The sequence below is a fragment of the Hypomesus transpacificus genome, chromosome 12 (assembly GCF_021917145.1).
Source record: "Hypomesus transpacificus isolate Combined female chromosome 12, fHypTra1, whole genome shotgun sequence".
Lineage (NCBI taxonomy): Eukaryota > Metazoa > Chordata > Actinopteri > Osmeriformes > Osmeridae > Hypomesus > Hypomesus transpacificus.
Window position 1 is genome coordinate 5,596,425 of NC_061071.1, and position 18,636 is coordinate 5,615,060.

Consider the following 18,636-nt stretch of genomic DNA (forward strand, 5'->3'; position numbering starts at 1 on the left):
CACCATCATCATCATCACCATTATCATCATCACCACCATCATCATCATCACCATCGTCACCACCCCCATCATCATCATCACCATCATCATCATCATCATCATCACCATCGTCACCATCATCACCATCATCACCATCATCATCATCATCATCACCAACATCACACTCTTTAGCACTACTGTCATCATCGTCATCTTCTGCAGCATCATCATCACTACCAGCATCACCCTCATCAGCTCCATCATCATCACCAGTTTCATCATCAACAGCATCACTGTCCAAATCGCCCTCTCGTACAGCTGTAGAACAGAGAGTCGTGGAGGGGATAAAACTGACCCCCTTTGAGGCCAGCACTTCCCCCCCTCCCTCTCCCAAATCTTCTTTCCCTCCCTTTCCCTCCGTTCCATCTCCATCTCCCCCTCCCAACTTCCCCTCCTTTTCTGTCTTCTCCTCTCCATCTCCTCAGACCCCCACCGCCTCCAATCAGGGGCAGACTCCCAAACCGACCAATGAGACTGTCCCCACTTCTGTTGTCCCTCCCCTTGCTTCGCCCACCTCCCAAGTTCTGCTCCTCACCTCAACAGAACACCACCTGCCAAACCTCCCCTCTCGTCCGCCCAAGCGGATGACCTCTCACAGGCAACCCATCTGCCCCTATCCCCCTGTGCCCAACCACGGAACCTTCTACTTCTGCAACGTGGCTCATCCCAGACCAGGGGAGTACAGGCACTACGTCCAGTACGCCTGCTACCCTGGTTACACCCTGGCCCACGGGGACGCACACAGCTACTGCCAGCAGGGGGCGAAGTGGAGCGGAGTTACTCCTGTCTGTCTGGGTGAGGAACTGTGTGTTTATATCTGTTTTGTTTCTCTCTTTTTTCTTTTTTTCTTTCTTTCTATCTTTCTTTCTTTCTTTCACTCTCTCTCTCTCTCTCTCTCTCTCTCTCTCTCTCTCTCTCTCTCTCTCTCTCCTTTTCTCTGTCTCTCTGAGTACCTCTGCCCTTCGTTCTCCTCTTCTTCACTGTCCCTCCACCACTCCATCCCAGTCTCTCCCTCTCTCTCCTGCTCTGCCCTGTTCCCAGGGTGTGATTCCCCCCATGGTTTGGACCCTGTACCTGCTGTAGAGAAGGAGATGTTTCTAGAAGGGTTTAATGGGGACAACAGGGTGTCTGGTTTTTTCATCATCTACCCCTGTGAGGTTAGAGCAGAGAGGACTGGGTAACACATCATCTCTCTCCCTGTGTCTGGGCTGATGTTTGTGCCAGCCGACATACACCTCAGTGTACATCATGAATAATAGTACAAGTATAGTAGTTCATACAGGATCTAAGAATGAAGCTGTGCTGATATAAAGGGTTGTTTTCAGCAGTATCACAGTGGCATCACATTCATATACATTATGATATGTTCTTTTCCATTTTATAATATGGGCAATGCCATCTGATGTGATAGGTGTAAATCCTGCACATTTGTTACATATGTTTTCCAAGACTACATCTTTTCTGGTTATCTATTTTGGAGGCTTTCTCTGTAATTCAAGGGGGAGCCAATTGACCACTCCCCTCATATTGCATTATTTGGTGTTGCTCCGCTGGATGTTCCTCTGCTAACCAGGCAACTAATACTGTTCAAGTAGAAAAACACTTCCACCCACTAATTCTGGTGATTTTTGAATATGACTCGTTTTTATTTTTTCGGTGCAGGTCTGAAGGGTGGGTGGTCAGGGCAGGTTTAGGTCCTGGGTGCAGTTTGTACTTTGTATACTGTGAAAATCTTTCATTAAAAGACCGTGATTAAACTGACCCCTGACCCTACATGTGTCCCTCTCTCCCCAGCAGTGACCCCCTGCCTGATGAACAACGGCGGCTGTTCCCAGATGTGTTCGTCCCACCCCCTGCTCCAGCGCCATGCTCAGTGTCTCTGCAGGCCAGGCTTCACTTTGCTGGAGGACCAGCGAACCTGCAGAGGTCAGAGGTCACGGACCCTATGGTTAAACCTAGCCCAGATCCCAGCCCTAGTCCCAACCCTGGCCCTAGCCCTGACTCGAGCTCCGGTCCTAATCCTAGCCCGGTCACAGATGTAGCACTCTAGACCTTCCAGCTGCCTCACGTTCTCTAGACCCTCGCTTTCCTTGCTCCTTGCTAACAGTCCTCACAGTCAATCACATCTTCTCAGCTTTCACTCCCCCCTCCCCCCTCCAACCCCCAGGTCGTAACATTCCTCTCCTGGAACATCTTCCATGTAGCTGATCACAGACCACTCAGAGACACCAGTCCTCCATGCCCTTTAGTAGAGGCTGCAAAGTAGACATAGTTAATACTAGGGGTACTTGTGTTCCAGGCAGCCTATCATTACCGTCAGCTCAGTCAAGCAGCCTGCAGCAGCAGTATAACTCATATGGCTGTTCTCTGACCCTGGACAGACAGATGATATCCAGCCAGACTTCTGAGGAAACATTAAACAGACAACTTCAACTTAGGTACTGAGCTAAAAAGAGGGAAAACTACAACCAGGAGGAATCGTTTGATTTCGTTTTGTTTCTATCAAAAAAGGAGGTATGTAGATGCAAGGGTGCCGCTTGGTTTCTGGACCCCAAATCACACCGGAAAGTATGGCAGTCTGACCTTGGCCAGGGCAGTTAGAATCCTCCTAAATCCTCCCCCCCCCCCCCCCCTGTGAGGTCGCCTGTGGGTAGACGAGACAAGTTCAAGGTGAGAAACATCACGCGACAGATAAATAAACATGGGCCAGCTCTTCGGGAGTCTCTGCAGGAAGTCTGGTCTTTCGGCAGGAAGAACGCCCTGCTCTCTCGGGTGACATCAACACAGACAGCTTCTAGCTTCATCCTGAGAAGTTTTCCACCCATTACAGCTCCCTCTACAAAACAGATGTTTTCTGACTGTCAGCCCTCCTCTGTCTCCCCTTAAGGAAGGAAGAGGGGAGAAGGGAAGGAAGGAAGGAGGAGAGGAGGGGAAGGGAAGGGAGGAGAAGGAATCTGCTCCTTTCATTTCCAGGCTTGGCTGAAAAGTTTGACTATACTGCTTATTTGTGTGTGTGTGTTTGTATGTGTGTGTGTGTGTGTTTGTATGTGTGTGTGCAGATATAAATGAGTGTGAGGAGAGCCCGCGGCGGTGCCAGCAGGTGTGTGTCAACACCCTGGGTTCCTCCAGGTGCAGCTGCTCTCCTGGGTTCCAGCTGGCCGCAGATGGGACCTCCTGCAGAGGTCAAGTCTTCCTCTCCTACCCTCCTCCTCTCCCTCCATCCTCCTCTCTCAGCCCACCCCTCCTCCTCCTCCTTGAAGTTCTCCCTGTATCCCACCATCCTTCTCTCTCTCTCTTTCTCTCTCTCTCTCTCGGGTTTCTCTCTTTCCCTCCAGCTTCCTCCTCTCTTGCTTTCTTAGACCCCCCCCCCCCCTGCTCTACCCTCCTCCTCTCCAGGCTCTGGGGACAGACGTTTCAATCATCCAGTCATCCACTCCTTCCCTCTCCAGATGTGGACGAATGTCTGCTTCCCATGGGTGTGACCAGCTGTGTGTTTGGCTGTGCCAACACGCCAGGAAGCTTTCTCTGCCAGTGTCCACCTGGGTACACCATGAATGCCACCCAACGACACTGCCAAGGTCAGGAAATCCATGACTGTCTGACTGACTGAACAGTGGGCGGATTGATTGGCTGGCAGACTGGTGATTGACATGTGCGTCTCCAGACCTGGACGAGTGCTCGGGCCATCCGGGAGGCGGGCCCTGTGCGGGGCAGTGCCACAACTCCCCAGGGTCCTACCGCTGCTCCTGCCCCCATGGGCACGCCCTGGCGGGGGACGGGCGTGGCTGCATCGCCCGGTGCCCACCGGGCTTCCGCTCACACACCTCCACCCCGACGCCACCGAACGGGAGGAGAGACGGGTGCGTAGGTAGGACTGACAGATGTGCCTCGATCGTAAGGATCCTGGTTGTCCCCGTTTATCCTCATCATAACCAAAACCATGTCGATTTTGATCGCGGGTGTTTTTATCATCGGTGTTGAGTTGATCTTCATTGGACCTGATTTGTACACCGACACATTTGACCAAAGGTTATTTTAGTGCCCATGGACACCTAAGAGGATCGATGCTCTCGTCCTGTTTGTCTCCCTCTCTCCGTCAGACGTAGACGAGTGTGTGGAGGTGATCGACGGGCGGAGGGGCGGGTGTGAGTGGAGGTGTGTGAACCTCCCCGGGTCCTATCACTGTATCTGCCCCAGAGGATACACACTACACGCAGTCCACTGCAGGGGTGAGCAGCAGCTTTGATAACTCTCTTTCTCTTTTTCTCTCTCTCTTTTTCTCTTTCTCTCTCCCTCCCTCTTTCTTTCTCTCTGCTCCTCCCCCCCTCCCTCCCTCTCCTTATCTCTCTCTCTCTCTCCCACACACACACACAATATCTTTAATTCGCTCATGTCACAGTACATCAGCGTCGGTGAACAAGATCTGGTGTATGCGCCAAAGGGACTTTCTACAACCTTCCTCTCCCCCCCCCCCCCCCCTCCTCCTCGCAGATGTTAACGAGTGTGCCCGTAGCAACGGGGGCTGCTCTCACCTGTGTGTGAACCATCGGGGGGGCCACAGGTGCGCCTGCCCCCCCTCACATCGCCTCTCCCCCTTCAGCAACAAGAAGTGCCTGCCCACGAACACGCGGTCCTAACGCGTGTGCGGTTGTGTTTGTGTGTGTAGTGTTTGTCAAGGACAACTCAGGACACTTCATTAGTGTGGTAGTATGAATGAAGTACTCCCTTTTAATGAGCGATACTGGTTTAAACGTTAAAGAATATGCAAGATTATGCATAGAAAGAACACAAAGGTTTTCAACCTTGAACATGACACAACTTTGAGTGTAAAATAATCGACAGGTTTAAAACCTCCAATAATGCAGGTTTTCAACCTGGGAGAATTTCATTTTAAAACTTGAAACGGACAGGTTTTAGACCTGAAACAATACCCAAGTTCGACCAAAGTGCAGAATGATTAAGAATGAACCATCATAAAAATGTATCACGGACAAACAAACAGGTACAAGATAAACACCTTATTCCTCATGTTCCTGATCACTCTAATGGTCCACAGAATACAATAATAACTTTCTATATATTAATATATTTAGTGTATGATAAAGACAACTCTTTTGTAACAAAATAAAGGTCTAAAACTGTATTCTTGCCTCCAGGTTTTCCCTTCTTATAATCCACAGGGATGAACCACTTTCTCGACTCACGGAAATAGAACCTCTGTCATCAAACAGACTCTCCTATCTCGCAGTCATGGCACTACATCTGAAAAACAGCTCAGGATTGTCTCTACCATGTCAATGATGGATGTGACACTATAACATATAGGAAAACAGACTATTAACAGCTACAAAGACCACTTTAACGATTAAAAACAGATCCAGTTACGCGAAGCTCTATCATAGACTGATGTCTTCCACATCACAGGCACAATGTAGGTGTTAGACTATAACCAACTCCAGATGGCTGAATGGGACCCAGTTAGATTAAGGAATATATTAGGAAAATGTATAAGTATATGACACTGCTGGTATTAAATTGCAATAGAATTGAACATACCATAACCAAATGTACGTATATCAATCTCACATAACATGCATGGTCTGAAAGTCATGAATACACAGACTTGACATGCTTCTTACTGAGATGCAATAGTAAGAGTGACATGACAAGAAACTAACCTGCATGCCCCAGACATCAGACCATCTAACACGCACACTTGAATACATGCAGAAATGATGCAGACAGGAAACCGAAACAGGTCCAGGAATCAATGACTAAGTGCCTTTTCTTTTTTTTTGTGGTTCATGTTGTTTTAATTTGTAACTTGTATAACTGCATGCTCTTATGGGTCTTCCCTTTTGGCACTTTTTTACAATTTTGTAAAGCTCTCTCTTGGAAGTCGCTTTGGATAAAAGCGTCTGCTAAATGCATAAATGTAAATGTAATAAGTAGCTATGCATGTTAGATGTCTGTAGCAAACCAGACAGGAATGACATGTTAAGATTGAAGGTCAATGATGCGTCTCAGTACAGAACACCCTGACACGCCTGACCTAACGTTCACCATCAAATAACAGCTCGAGTCACAGTTGCAAAGTTGAAACAGAGACGTGAGCAGAGATGAACCATTACATTTACATTTACATTTATTCATTTAGCAGACGCTTTTATCCAAAGCGACCGAACCAAGTCCCTTACAAAGTCTACAGTATGCTGTAATTATGTCTTTCCCTCCTGTCCCTTCACCCAATTCAAACAAACCCATACTAGTTTCCTTCCTTCCCTCCTTCCTTCCTTCCTTCCTTCCTTCCTTCCTTCCTTCCTTCCTTCCTTCCTTCCTTCCTTCCTTCCTTCCTTCCTTCACTCCCTCCCTCCCTCCCTCCCTCCATCCCTCCATCCCTCCATCCTTCCATCCTTCCATCCTTCCCCTCCTCCCCCCCACCTGCCTCTCTACACTGAGCACCAGATATCTACATCCTATGGAAATGTTCCCCAGACAGGTATCCCTGTCCCAGGTGGAGTGAGGTATATCACCCCGCTCTGCTTCACTGCATTAAGCAGGTCGAGTGAGGCAGGAAGTCCTGCACGTAGGTGATCACTGCCTTGGACAGGTAGGTCATGGTGCCATAGCTGCCACTAGGGGCACTGTCGTAGAAGAAGTTACAGATGCCCGTGGCTGGGTCCTTCTCCAGGAAGTAGTCCTGGGCTCCCTGAGACCTCTGACCCGGAACAGGAAAGGAATAGCATGTCAACGTTAGAGAGCTGTTGAAAGGTTAGTGTACGACAAACTCTGAAACAAACTGGTTCCTGAGGAAAAGGCCTTTGCCTGTGCGCTTTCTGAACCCTCGCGTGCACCGCGCGACACATGAAAAATGTGTACGTGTCATTGTGAAGTCGCTGCTCTGAAGCAGAAACGTGTGGCGTGCGCTCGCGTTCCGACCTGGTCGCTGACGAAGAGCTCATTGGCCAGGTGGACGATGCGGTCCACGTGGATGACGCCCCCGATGCTGTCCAGCTCCATGTCGGCCACCAGGGTCAGCACCATCACAGCCTCCACCAGCAGCTGCCTGTACTCCGGCTGGGGGACGTGGTTCAGCACCGACTCCACGTGCACCGCAAACTTGATCTCCCCCTCTGTCATCTGCCCAGGATGGAGTAGGTTATAAGATGGTAGAACAGGTTATAACATGATAGAGCAGGTTATAAGATGGTATAAAAGGTTATAACATGATAGAGCAGGTTATAAGATGGTAGAGCAGGTTATAACATGATAGAGCAGGTTACAACATGATATATTAGGTTATAACATGGTCGAGTAGGTTATAACATGGTAGAGCAGGTTATAACATGGTAGAGTAGATGATCACATGGTAGGACAGAGGAGGTCATGACATACCTCGCGAGTGGTGGAGGAGGGCAGGACGTATCCGTCTATAGACAGCCCGTGGCACTTCTGCAGGATCTTCCAGACCTTCTGGTAGAAGCCCATGGGGACCCTGTTGATGGCTCCATCCAGCCTGCGCCTCCGCAGCCACTGGCCCTGGCGCTCCTCCCACTGCAGGGGCCCTCCCTGGGGGCCCAGCCCCACGGGGGACAGGATCCCGCTGGGGGTGGAGGGGCTGGAGCACCGCTGTGGGGGGGGGGGGGGGGGGGGGTAGGGGTGGGGGGTGGGGGTAATGAAGGATGCATGAAGACGGACCCACCCTCTCCCACCCAAAAACAACACAGACAGGCACAGCGAACGATCCAATCTATTCCATGCCACCAGGTCTGTGTCCAGTACAAGTGCTGCTCTCTTGTAGAGCGGCAGGTTGGAGCGGACGGATGGAGGAAGACAGAGCGACACAGAAACATGAGCAGCTCAGCCATGTGTGTATGAAGGCAGAAGAGAGAGAGAGAGAGTGGGGGAGGTACGAGAGGAAAAATACATAGAAATAGAGAGGGAGACCCAGAGAGAGAAGTAAGGAGAGAGAGAGAGAGAGAGAGAGAGAGAGAGAGAGAGAGAGAGAGAGAGAGAGAGAGAGAGAGAGAGAGAGAGAGAGAGAGAGAGAGAAGGAGAGAAAGCGGTAGAGAGAAGAAGAGAGAGGGAGAGAAAGAGAAGGAGAGAGAGGGAGAGAGAGAGAGAGAGAGAGAGAGAAGGAGAGAGAGACAGAAAGAGAGAGAGAGAGAGAGAGAGAGAGAGAGAGAGAGAGAGAGTAATGGGGAGATGGAGAGCTGGAAAGAGAGAGAGAGAGAGAGTAATGGGGAGATGGAGAGCTGGAAAGAGAGAGAGAGGTCACCAAAGGATTTGTTCATTCCAGGCATTTGAATGATTCAGTGATTCAGTGAAATCTGTCCAAAGTAACTTATGCAAGCGATGTGTGTAGCTTCTCTAGCCGCACACTAATCACGCCTGTCGTGCTGTGTGTGTGTGTGTGTGTGTGCTATACTTATGTTTGTGTGAGTGTGTATCCTGTACTTATGTACGTGCGTGTCAGTGTTGGTTCTAATATACTTTAGAGAGAGAGAGAGAGAGAAGGGGGCGTTGTTTACCGTGGAACGAGGCGAGGTGACGTTACTGCTGATGGAATAACCGCTGTTAAAGATCTACAGAGGGGAGGAGAATGGAGAGAAAAGAGCGGAGAGGTGAGAGGACAGGAGGAGAATGGAGAGAGAGAGAGAGAGAGAGAGAGAGAGAGAGAGAGAGAGAGAGAGAGAGAGAGAGAGAGAGAAGGAGAGAGAGGGAGAGAGAGAGAGGAGAAAGGAAAGTGAGAGGAGAAGAACAGGTTGGACAGACGTTATAAATACATGCGCTAATGACATTTGACGTCGATCAGCCTCATGCCTATTTCGACAGGTGGACATGACAGGACAAGGCTCTACTGATGGCAGCGCGCTAGACGTGAGCAGCTATGAATGGGTTAGAGCAGCCAGCGGGTGCATTGGTTTTGAACCCCAGCAGCCCCGCCCAGCACCGTGGAGTTAGAGATGGAAACGACATGCCTAGGGAACACTAACAAACTCAACCCACGCTCATAGGTCTGGAGTCATCCAACTGCAAGCAAAACCAGGAAACGGTGTTAACCACAGAGAAATACATTCTGATCTTGCATGGGATCAAATATGGGCAGAGATCATGCTCCCACAACCAATAAATAACTAGTAAGGATCACATAAGTTGCTTTAGCTACAAACAAATTTGAATTTGAAGAGCTTTCTCGCTAGGACACTGAAACAGCATTGGAGAACATGTGTCTCTCTTAGCCCACTGTCTAGCATGTTAACATGGAGTGTGGGATCGATCTGGATGCCAGCTGGTCTTCAGGGCTAACCACACCCCGCACTGCGGAGATTGGCTGTTGGCTGTGAGAGAGGGCGGAGTCAAGGCGTACCTGTTTGATCTGGCTCTTGAGCTTGCGTATTCCGGTGCGTTCCGTCTTGGTGGCCCCGGTGTGACCCAGCTCATGGATGGAGATGGCTGGGCTGGTGGCCGAGGACTGGATAGGACGCACTGAGGACAGAGAGTTGTGGTTGAACAGGTAGGCAGACAGACAGACAGACAGACAGACAGAGATAGACAGACAGAGATAGACAGACAGACAGACAGACAGACAGACAGACAGACAGACAGACAGGCAGGCAGGCAGAGACAGACAGACAGACAGACAGACAGACAGACAGACAGACAGACAGATAGCTGGACAGACAAGCAGACAGAGACAGACAGACGGCTGGACAGACAGACAGACAGCCAGACAGAGAGACTCACCACTTCGTTCTACTCCAAACTCTTTGCCACTCAGGATGTGATGCAGAAGGTTCTTCATGTCAGATGGACTCAGGTTCATCAGACTCTCCGACGCCTCCTCACCTACGCACGCATGAACACGCATGAGCACACACAGTCATGCTCCCAAACACACACATGATGCATTTCTGCATGCGTTTAAGGGAATATGTGTGCTTGTGTGTGTGTCGCTCCGTCCCACCTGAGCAGTGCAGGCTGCGGGCTAGCTCGGTAGCCATCACCTGCATGATGAGCCCGATCCTGAGACGCAGCATGTCTCCAAACAGGGCGGGCTGGGAGCGCACGTACATAGCCAGGTACACCATGATCTCCTGCAGGGAGACCCACACCCCGTCACACACACACACGCATAGACACACACACACACATAGACACACGCACACACACACACCCCATCACACACACACACGGACCCCTGCGTGTTTTCATCAGTGGGTTCTCTGTGTGTTTTGTTCACTTCAGTCCTGATGTGCGTGCTGCGTTACCTGAGTGAGGACAGCTATGCTGATGTCCTGACCGCTGGCCTCGTAGATCAGGCGGTTCAGCTCCTCGGGAGGAAGTGGGCTGAGCACACGCAGGAAGCAGGAAGTGAAGCCACGTCGGTTCATGTTGACGTGAAGTAAGTGTGTGTTTCAAATAGGGGATGAAGAGAGACAGTGTACATCGGGAGAGCGGCGCCATCTAGAGGTGAATTACTGTCTGTTCGTTTCCAGGCGACCTCGGGAAAGTGAGTTCCTGCTCGTGTGTCTGCGAGGGTATCTGTGTGTGTGTGTGTGTTTCTATGAGCATGTGAGTGTGTGTCTATGACTGAGTGTGTGTGTGCTAGTATGTCTATGAGCATGGAAGTGTGTGTGTGCTCGCGTGTCTGTGGGTAACCTACGTTGTGATGACCTTCTCCCTAGGTTCTGGAGGGAGTCCCACAGTCAGCTGCTTCTGGTGGGAGATGAGATCTGTACAGGCCTGAAAAACACACACACACATCACACACACACGTTGTTTTGAATGTAACCGTTTCGGAATCAGCCTGTTTCAAGAAGGGTTAAGGCATTCATTCCATGTAGCTGGACGTGAACAGGTCTGTTACCTCAGCAAGTACCTCCACCCTCTTCTTCAGGATCCCAGAGATGTAGCGAATCAGACCCCACTCCTTACAAGAGCCCGCCTCTACGTACAGCTCCTGTAACAGGGCCCGCACGCTGGCCCCGCCCTGGCCTGGCCCCGACACCTCCACCAGCCAATCAGCACCCCTACTCAGCCAAGGGAGGACCAATCACAAGACAGCATGTGTGCGTCTGTATGTATGTAGGGTGTGTGCGTATCTATGGTGTGTGTGTGTGTATCTGTGTGTTTTAGCGAGCCGGCAGTGCCGTACTTCATGTGGTACAGGATGTAGAGGATGTCAGCCTGGTCCTGCAGAGTGGGACACTCCCTGAGACGTCTGACCAGCCCCGGGAAGTCTGGGTTCCCCTGGGGGTCCCTGGGGAGGTGCAGGTCTGCAGCTCTGTGGGGCTGGACACACACACACACACACACATTTACATTTAGTCATTTAGCAGACGCTCTTATCCAGAGCAACTTACAGTAAGTACAGCAGTGTTTCCCACACATAGACTAATTTGTGGCGGTGCGCCACAGAATCAACACCGGCCGCCACACACTTGCGTTTCGTAAAACATGTTTTTTATCGCTATTTAGGTAAAAACACGCAGCGTATTCGTTCAGCTGCATTTCCTTTCCCTGCTCTCCCTCCGTCTCTTTCACGCACGCGTCTTTCTCACATACACACACAGTCACTACGTCAGCACACGTTAGCAACAATGCATACGCCGTTCTAGTGAGACCGACAGCTACATCAGCGAGCCTTCAGCATTAGTGCCGTAGCTAAAGGTCTAGGAAAGTTGAGGCTACTTTTCGCTAGGTACCGACGGACATGTCTTAATCGAAGGTTCCCCTTCGTTCTTTTGGTGAGAAGTTTCAAGAGCTAGCTACTTACCCGGCGTCATGGAGCCGACCAGTTAAATAGTTATTTAGCACCCTGTATGCAGCGTCGCTACCTGCATATGCAGAAATTATTTGTTTGTTGTTGTTGATTTTGTGAATTATTTCGAACCCCCCCCCCCCCCCCCCCCCCCCCCCCCCCCCCCCCGCCACATATAGTTTTCTAATCTGTGGGAAACACTGTACAGGGACAATCTCCTCGAGGCAAGTTGGGTGAAGTGCCTTGCCCAAGGCCACAAAGTCATTTGGCACGGCCGGGAATCGAACCAACAACCTTCGGATTGATAGCCCGACTCCCTAACCGCTCAGGCATCTGACCCCACACACACACACACATCAATCCACACCACACAAACCCAAACACAAAACCCACGTGGACAAACAGACGCCCAAACGCCACGCAGAGCATCGAGACGAACCTCGGAAAAGGGTGAATGTGCGTCGATCTGCTGACCTTGGGTTGCTGCTGTTGTGCCTGCTGCGGAACCACGAGCAGGTTGAGGGACTTGCGGTGTTTGTTCATGGCAGGAGTCACAGGCAGATACATGGACGACTCTGCAACCAGAACACGCTATGAGGACCCTCACCTGAGCTTCCATGGAGCACCTCCCCCGTTGCCCTCCAATAGGGTCCTAGTTTTAGGCCGTGGCCCTCTACACTCACTGGGCATGTTGAGGCCCTGGACCTGGGCCATGAGGGACAGGATGTCTCGGGTGGTGTGCTCTGCGCTGAACACGTGGTGCTGTCCCCGCTGGATGGCCGGGAGGTGACACTTTGGGGCGGCGGCGTGCAGCAGCTGGGCGAGGTAGCGGTCGAACATGCCTTTGGATCCGTCTGAATGAATGAGAGAGGGAGAGAGAGAGAGAGAGAGAGAGAGAGAGAGAGAGAGAGAGAGAGAGAGAGAGGGAGAGAGAGAGAGAGAGAGGAGAGGGAGAGAGAGAGAGAGAGAGAGAGGGAGAGAGGGGAGAGAGAGAGAGCCGTTGTAGGACGTGTTGATTCTGTGTGAATCTGAAGCTCTCAACAGGGGGTTCTCCACCAACTTCAAGCTAGACGGAATGGTGCAACACCTCCTGCATCTCTCTCTCTCTCTCATTTTACCTTGGGGTAGATAGCAGACATCCTCCTCGTCATCGTCTTCATCCTCCTCTTCCTCGTCGTCCAGCTGGTCTGTGTCTTCATCCAGGAAGCTGAGCTGAGTGTGAAAGGATGTGGTCTGGAAACTAGCCAGGTCAGACATCTGCACCCTGTCACACACACACACACACACACACACACACACACCACGGTTCAACTACAAACATCTTTCAAACTAATTCTGTATGTGCATGTGCATGTGAGAGAAAGAGTGTGTGTGTGTGTGTCTCACCTGGCCCCTCCAAAGTACCCATCCTGCAACTTTCTCAGGGTTGCTAGGATACAAGGATCAATGGCCTCGCCGTCATCGACTGAGGAAAACAAGGACGAGAGAGAACATTGTTTCATCACTTATTACCCAGCATGCTGTGTAAGACTTGGACTACCTTACCGAGCATGCTGTCAAATACGTTCAGAGAATAATGTGTGTGTGGACTAGGTTACCCAGCATGCTGTGTGCTGTGGACTACCTCACCCAGCATGCTGTGTGGTGTGGACTAACTTACCCAACAGGCTGTGTAGTGTGGACTAGCTTACCCAACAGGCTGTGTGGTGTGGACTACCTTAACCAGCATGCTGTGTGGTGTGGACTACCTTACCCAGCATGCTCTGTGTGATGGGGAAGGTGAGTGTGGGTCGTCCAGTCATCCTCCAGCAGGAGGACAGATAGGCCAGCTCTGTTCGCAGCATTTCCACGATCATCTGGTTGTCCAGGGCCAGGTAGAAGTGGTGCTGGTCCAAGAACTGAGACAGACACAGCAGGCACACAGAGCATCTCCTCAGGTACCCTGGCATTGACACCCCTGTAAAGGTCTCCAACACTGGGCCTGGACTGACTGGAGATGTAGTGAAGGTGTACATTCAGGATGTGGTCTGTAGGTGAGGTTGAGTGGGTATGGTTCTTTGGAAGAATTGTTAATAAGGACTGAAATAAATCACTACTACTCCTATTACCTAGAAGGGTGTGTAGGTGTATGTGTGGTGTATTACCTGGAGGTGTAGGTGTGGTGTATTACCTGGAGGGTGTAGGTGTAGGTGTGGTGTATTACCTGGAGGGTGTAGGTATAGGGGTGGTGTATCACCTAAACTGGAGGGTGTAGGTGTAGGTGTGGTGTATTACCTGAAGGGTATAAGTGTAGGTGTGGTGTATTACCTGGAGGGTGTAGGTATAGGTGTGGTGTATTACCTGGAGGGTGTAGGTGAGGTGTATTACTTGGAGGGTGTAGGTGTATTACCTGGAGGGTGTAGGTGTAGGTGTGGTGTATTACCTGGAGGGTGTAGGTGTGGTGTATTACCTGGAGGGTGTAGGTGAGGTGTATTACCTGGGGGGTGAAGGTGTAGGTGCGGTGTATTACCTGGAGGGTGTAGGTGTAGGTGTGGTGTATTACCTGGAGGGTGTAGGTGTAGGTGTGGTGTATTACCTGGGGGGTGAAGGTGTAGGTGCGTCCTCGTATCTCGTAGAACTTAGAAGTTCCCAGAACCCCGATGTGTCTGTAGGGCCGCCCACTCAAGTTCAACTTCTTACAGTGTCCTGAGGAAACAGGAAGCAGGCCCCGATCACACCGCTGGGATCCCACTGTTGGGGGCTTCTGAATCCATTTTTTGGCTTTGCTATATCGTGTGTTGAATGTTGCATCTCAAGTGCTCTCTAATGGCAGATTAGTGAGAGACAGAGCAGAGTTGGCGTACCCAGTTTGACATAGATGTGGCTGAGGATGCGGGCAGGCATCACCCGGATGGACAGAGCCTCCGACACCGTCTGGACCTCCACACCGTAGTCTCTCAGAAGCTCCTGGATCTGTTCTGACTCTGCCAGCACACACACTGACACACACACACACAGAGAGAGAGAAGAGCTCAATCATTCCAACGTACCAAATCTTTCAGGGTAACATTGACAACATTGGGAACAGGAAGCCAAGTTCTAACACGTTCTACCAACCTTGCACCACCACGTCTGGTTTGAAGTTGGTGGAGAACCTCCTGTTGAGAGGGTCTATCTCTCCAGGAGCGAGAAACCCCTGGTAGCACAAAGACACACAGGAGAGAAGACTTAGACCTTGTATCTGTGAGAAAAAGAGAGCGAGAGCGAGAGGGAGAGGGAGAGAGAGAGCGAGAGCGAGAGAGAGATATGTGGTTCCTACCTCGGACAGTAAACACCCCACTATGTACAGGCTCTGGCCCCACATGTGAGGAAGCTGGCCCTTGGCCACCCGCTCCACTGAGTGAGGGTTACTGCACTCCTCCTCCATCTGAACAAAACACACCCCATCATCCCCAGGACACACACCACCACCGTCAGCATCATCAGGAGAGGAGATACTACCTTATCAGGTGGGACCGCGTAGAGCTCTGGTACCAGTCGGAGACCGTTCCTCCCACGGATCAGAACCCCCTCCAGAGCCTCCTTGTACTCCTGCACCTGTACACACACACACTTAACCTAGACTTATGTCGAAACAGCACCAGCCTGATCCCTCAAGCACACACACCAACCCTTCTTCAGCACGGACACACACATCGACAGTACTCCCACACACACACACCTCTTTCCAGTCCTCCAGCACCACGCACCTGTTCTTGGTCTCCAGTGAAGATGCCATCCAGAACCAGGTAGGTCCAGAACACGGGCCACTCGCACTCAATGTTCTCAAACAGTTTCAACTCAGCTGGGTCGTAGTGGAGGCGGTTCGGGTCCTGACACAGTCAGAAAAGCACACACACACACACACTAAAGTAAATCTTCTGACTAAAATTATTTATGTTCCTTAAAGGTCTAATCTCGCATGGCACACTAACCGTATGACACAGAGTAATTTGCAGGAAGTACAGAGAAGGATTAGGAAATGTATCCACAGGGTAGAGAGGAGGAGCAGGACTTGGGCACAGGAAGTAGAAAAAGCTCAACAGGAAGTAGGAGTAGGGAGGAAATGTACCTCTCTAGGACATCTGTACCCGTCTCTGATAAAGCGACAGCAGCCGTAGCGACCCTGCAGGACGAAGCGAAGGTCAGTGTGCGCATGTGTGTGTGTGTGTGTGTGCCAGGGGCGTACCCAGCTAGCCCTTACCTGCAGCTTGGCGATGATCTCGTTCTTGGTGATGCTGACCAGCTCAGCGTCCTCCACAGCAAAGGCAGGGAAGGAGATGATCGAAAGCAGCCCTGCGTCTATCTCCTTGGAGGTGGAAGCTCTGGGCAGCATGGAGCACAGGATAGACTGGACACGCAGAGAGCAGACACACACACGGCGTGAGCATGACAGCCAGATCAGTCGTGACAGGGTGTCTGCCTCCGAGGGTAAAGCGCTTACCTGACAGCGCTCCACCTCGTCAGGCAGCACGTGGATGACAGACTTGGGTCCTCCCTGAGCTCCAAACAGGTCCAGCTCATCGATGGCCTCCAGAGCAGCCTGGGTCGGGGTGACACAAGGCAGGGGAGGGGGAAGGGGGAGAGGGGTTCATGCGGGGGCACTCGGTGCCTCTCGGTGAACTTCCTGTGACCTTTATTTGACCCTCTGTGCGACCTCTGTGCTCTCGTACCTTGGCCATGCCCACGGAGCTGCCGTTGAGTTCAGGGATGCCCTGGTTGGTCTTGTCCCCTCTCTCCCACATCCCAAAGTCCTACACACGCACGCACGCACACACACACAAAATGATGGTATTCTTTTCTGTCAACATCAGAGAGACCAGGTTTCATGAGGAGCTTCGCTTACCGCCACTTTGTAAGCTGCCTCTATGTAGAACACCAGGTTCTGGATGAAAGCTACCTCATCCAGATTGGAGATGATGTGCAGACCTGGCCAAAGCACAGGTATTAGCATGCACCCACACGTATGCACCCCCTCACACACATGATTGCATGCTTGCAGGCACATATTGATGGGAATACACACACACATTTACAAGCGTTCTCTATCTCAGAGACACACACCTGAAGCTGTCATTTGAGCCAGCACCAGCAGGTAGAGGGAGGTGGCATCCACCTGCAGATGACCCCACTGGTCGTCCCCGACCACCGTGGCACCGGTGGGAGTGTGGTATTTGGCGTGAAGGCAATCCCTGGTGCTCTGGGTCTGCTTGAACTTCTCTACCTTCGCCACCTACAGCCAAACAAGCGCACACACACACACACGTAACAAGTAACACACACTTTTAAGGCCCCACATTCAAGTGAGGGTGTTTACAGCAAGCCATAATAACAGTGGCAGGTGCCAATGACTGTGATGATAATGATGCGTCTTTCCTACCTGTCTCATCATACACTGTAAGAGGCCTTGCATCAGCTTGACCACACTCTGGAGAGACAACGCAATGAGTGAGTCATCATAACACCATACTCTCTCCCCTGTCCAAATACCCCCACCTGAGCGTCCTTTCCCACCCCTCGTTCCCAGCTCCAGTCCCCACATCCGGCAACATTTCCTTTCCTTCCCAGTCGAACAACCCATGACACTCTGTCCCAACCCTGTACTCCAGCCCCAGGCTTCTGAAGGCCCACCTGCTCCAGCTCGTAGGCCTTGGCCTTGTCTTCATCCCGGTCGGCGTTCTTCCTGTAGGCCATGCCCAGGCCCCACACAGACAGGATGCTGTAGACATTGTCCCTCACCCAGGCATCCTTCTGCTGGGCACTGGCAGGCAGCAGCCCTGTCACCGGGTTCTACAGGATACACACACACACACACACAGAAAGACAGACACAAACACACACACACACAATCACAGGGATATATCCCCCACACGTACAACCAAAGGCACGTTTACATAACCACTTGTTGCAGTAGAAGTGCCTAGATTCCAGCAGAGTAGATAAGACAGTTCAGCTTCAGGCATGTGACCTTCGTTCAAGCTTTGTTTGTTTTTAAGCTTTTACGTGCAGAACAGGTAGTTATTTTCATTGAAATGACCATTCCTCGTTCAAAGTGGGCAGACCAGACAATACTTCATAAACGACTCGAATATAGAAAAACGGCACACTTAGAGCTACAATTCCCTGCATTACAGCTCTGATAGCACATTAGCCATAAGATATCTTACCTGGTGACATAGTATAGTCTCTTGAACAAGCCTGGCGTATACGTCAAGCCTCACCCCCGAGTTACTGCGACTTCGCATCGTCTTAGCGGCTGGTTTCCTGGGAAGCAACCTGAACAGTAGTGCACTTAAGAGTCTGTACATCTGTCACACCAGCTACGCTTTTCAATAACAGCAACATGGGAGTTGCTTAATTCTACATTCCACTGTACACATACTGTAGCTAGTAGCAAGCCTATCTCGATGTTTTTTTAAAACATAGCCTACCGGTTGGGAATCCATCATTTCAACTGCAATCGGCTAATGCTACTGTAGATTGGCTAGCAAGTAACATCCCAGTTTAGAGCTTCGTCCCAGCTGAGCTAAACCAGCCGCTGAGCACTACCCCTGCAAATCCGGGTTGCTTGAAGGCTCGTATTGTTGTTTTGCACTTGCAGAGTGACAGTGAGATGTGATACAAACTACCGTTGAAGGTCTTCCATTGCGGAAGTGATGATAGCGCTCTGGCGCGGTCCAATAGCGATATTACCACATAACTGCCATTTAGTATTCCAGAAAACAAATGGTTGCATGTCTATTACAGTACAGTACGTAACACATACCAGAATGTCCTACAACATCTGGTAGTATTTTGAAGCATGCTTTTTTTTA

General features: G+C 50.9%; 1 protein-coding gene across 3 annotated transcripts; it reads right to left on the reverse strand.

The window, feature by feature from the left end:
* Positions 1-6,441: 6,441 nt before the first annotated feature.
* Positions 6,442-18,491, reverse strand: phka2 (phosphorylase kinase, alpha 2 (liver)). Of its 3 annotated transcripts, XM_047030843.1 has the most exons (33): positions 18,253-18,491; positions 17,989-18,097; positions 17,453-17,611; positions 17,202-17,249; positions 16,886-17,054; positions 16,668-16,750; positions 16,495-16,575; positions 16,266-16,364; positions 16,026-16,172; positions 15,894-15,947; positions 15,532-15,654; positions 15,284-15,379; positions 15,102-15,209; positions 14,900-14,978; positions 14,647-14,781; positions 14,379-14,488; positions 13,557-13,701; positions 13,190-13,268; positions 12,922-13,067; positions 12,487-12,657; positions 12,278-12,378; positions 11,198-11,334; positions 10,910-11,072; positions 10,706-10,785; positions 10,311-10,389; positions 10,007-10,136; positions 9,787-9,888; positions 9,410-9,528; positions 9,049-9,072; positions 8,571-8,624; positions 7,435-7,668; positions 6,979-7,179; positions 6,442-6,757 (listed from the first exon to the last, which is right to left on the reverse strand). In XM_047030843.1, the coding sequence occupies exons 2-33, from the start codon at positions 18,064-18,066 to the stop codon at positions 6,584-6,586; spliced, it is 3,708 nt and encodes a 1,235-aa protein (XP_046886799.1). In that variant the 5' UTR covers positions 18,067-18,097; positions 18,253-18,491; the 3' UTR covers positions 6,442-6,583. The 3 variants fall into 3 exon arrangements, with proteins under 3 accessions (XP_046886799.1, XP_046886801.1, XP_046886800.1); XM_047030845.1 differs by lacking the exon at positions 15,102-15,209; XM_047030844.1 differs by lacking the exon at positions 9,049-9,072.
* Between the last annotated feature and the right edge of the window lie 145 nt (positions 18,492-18,636).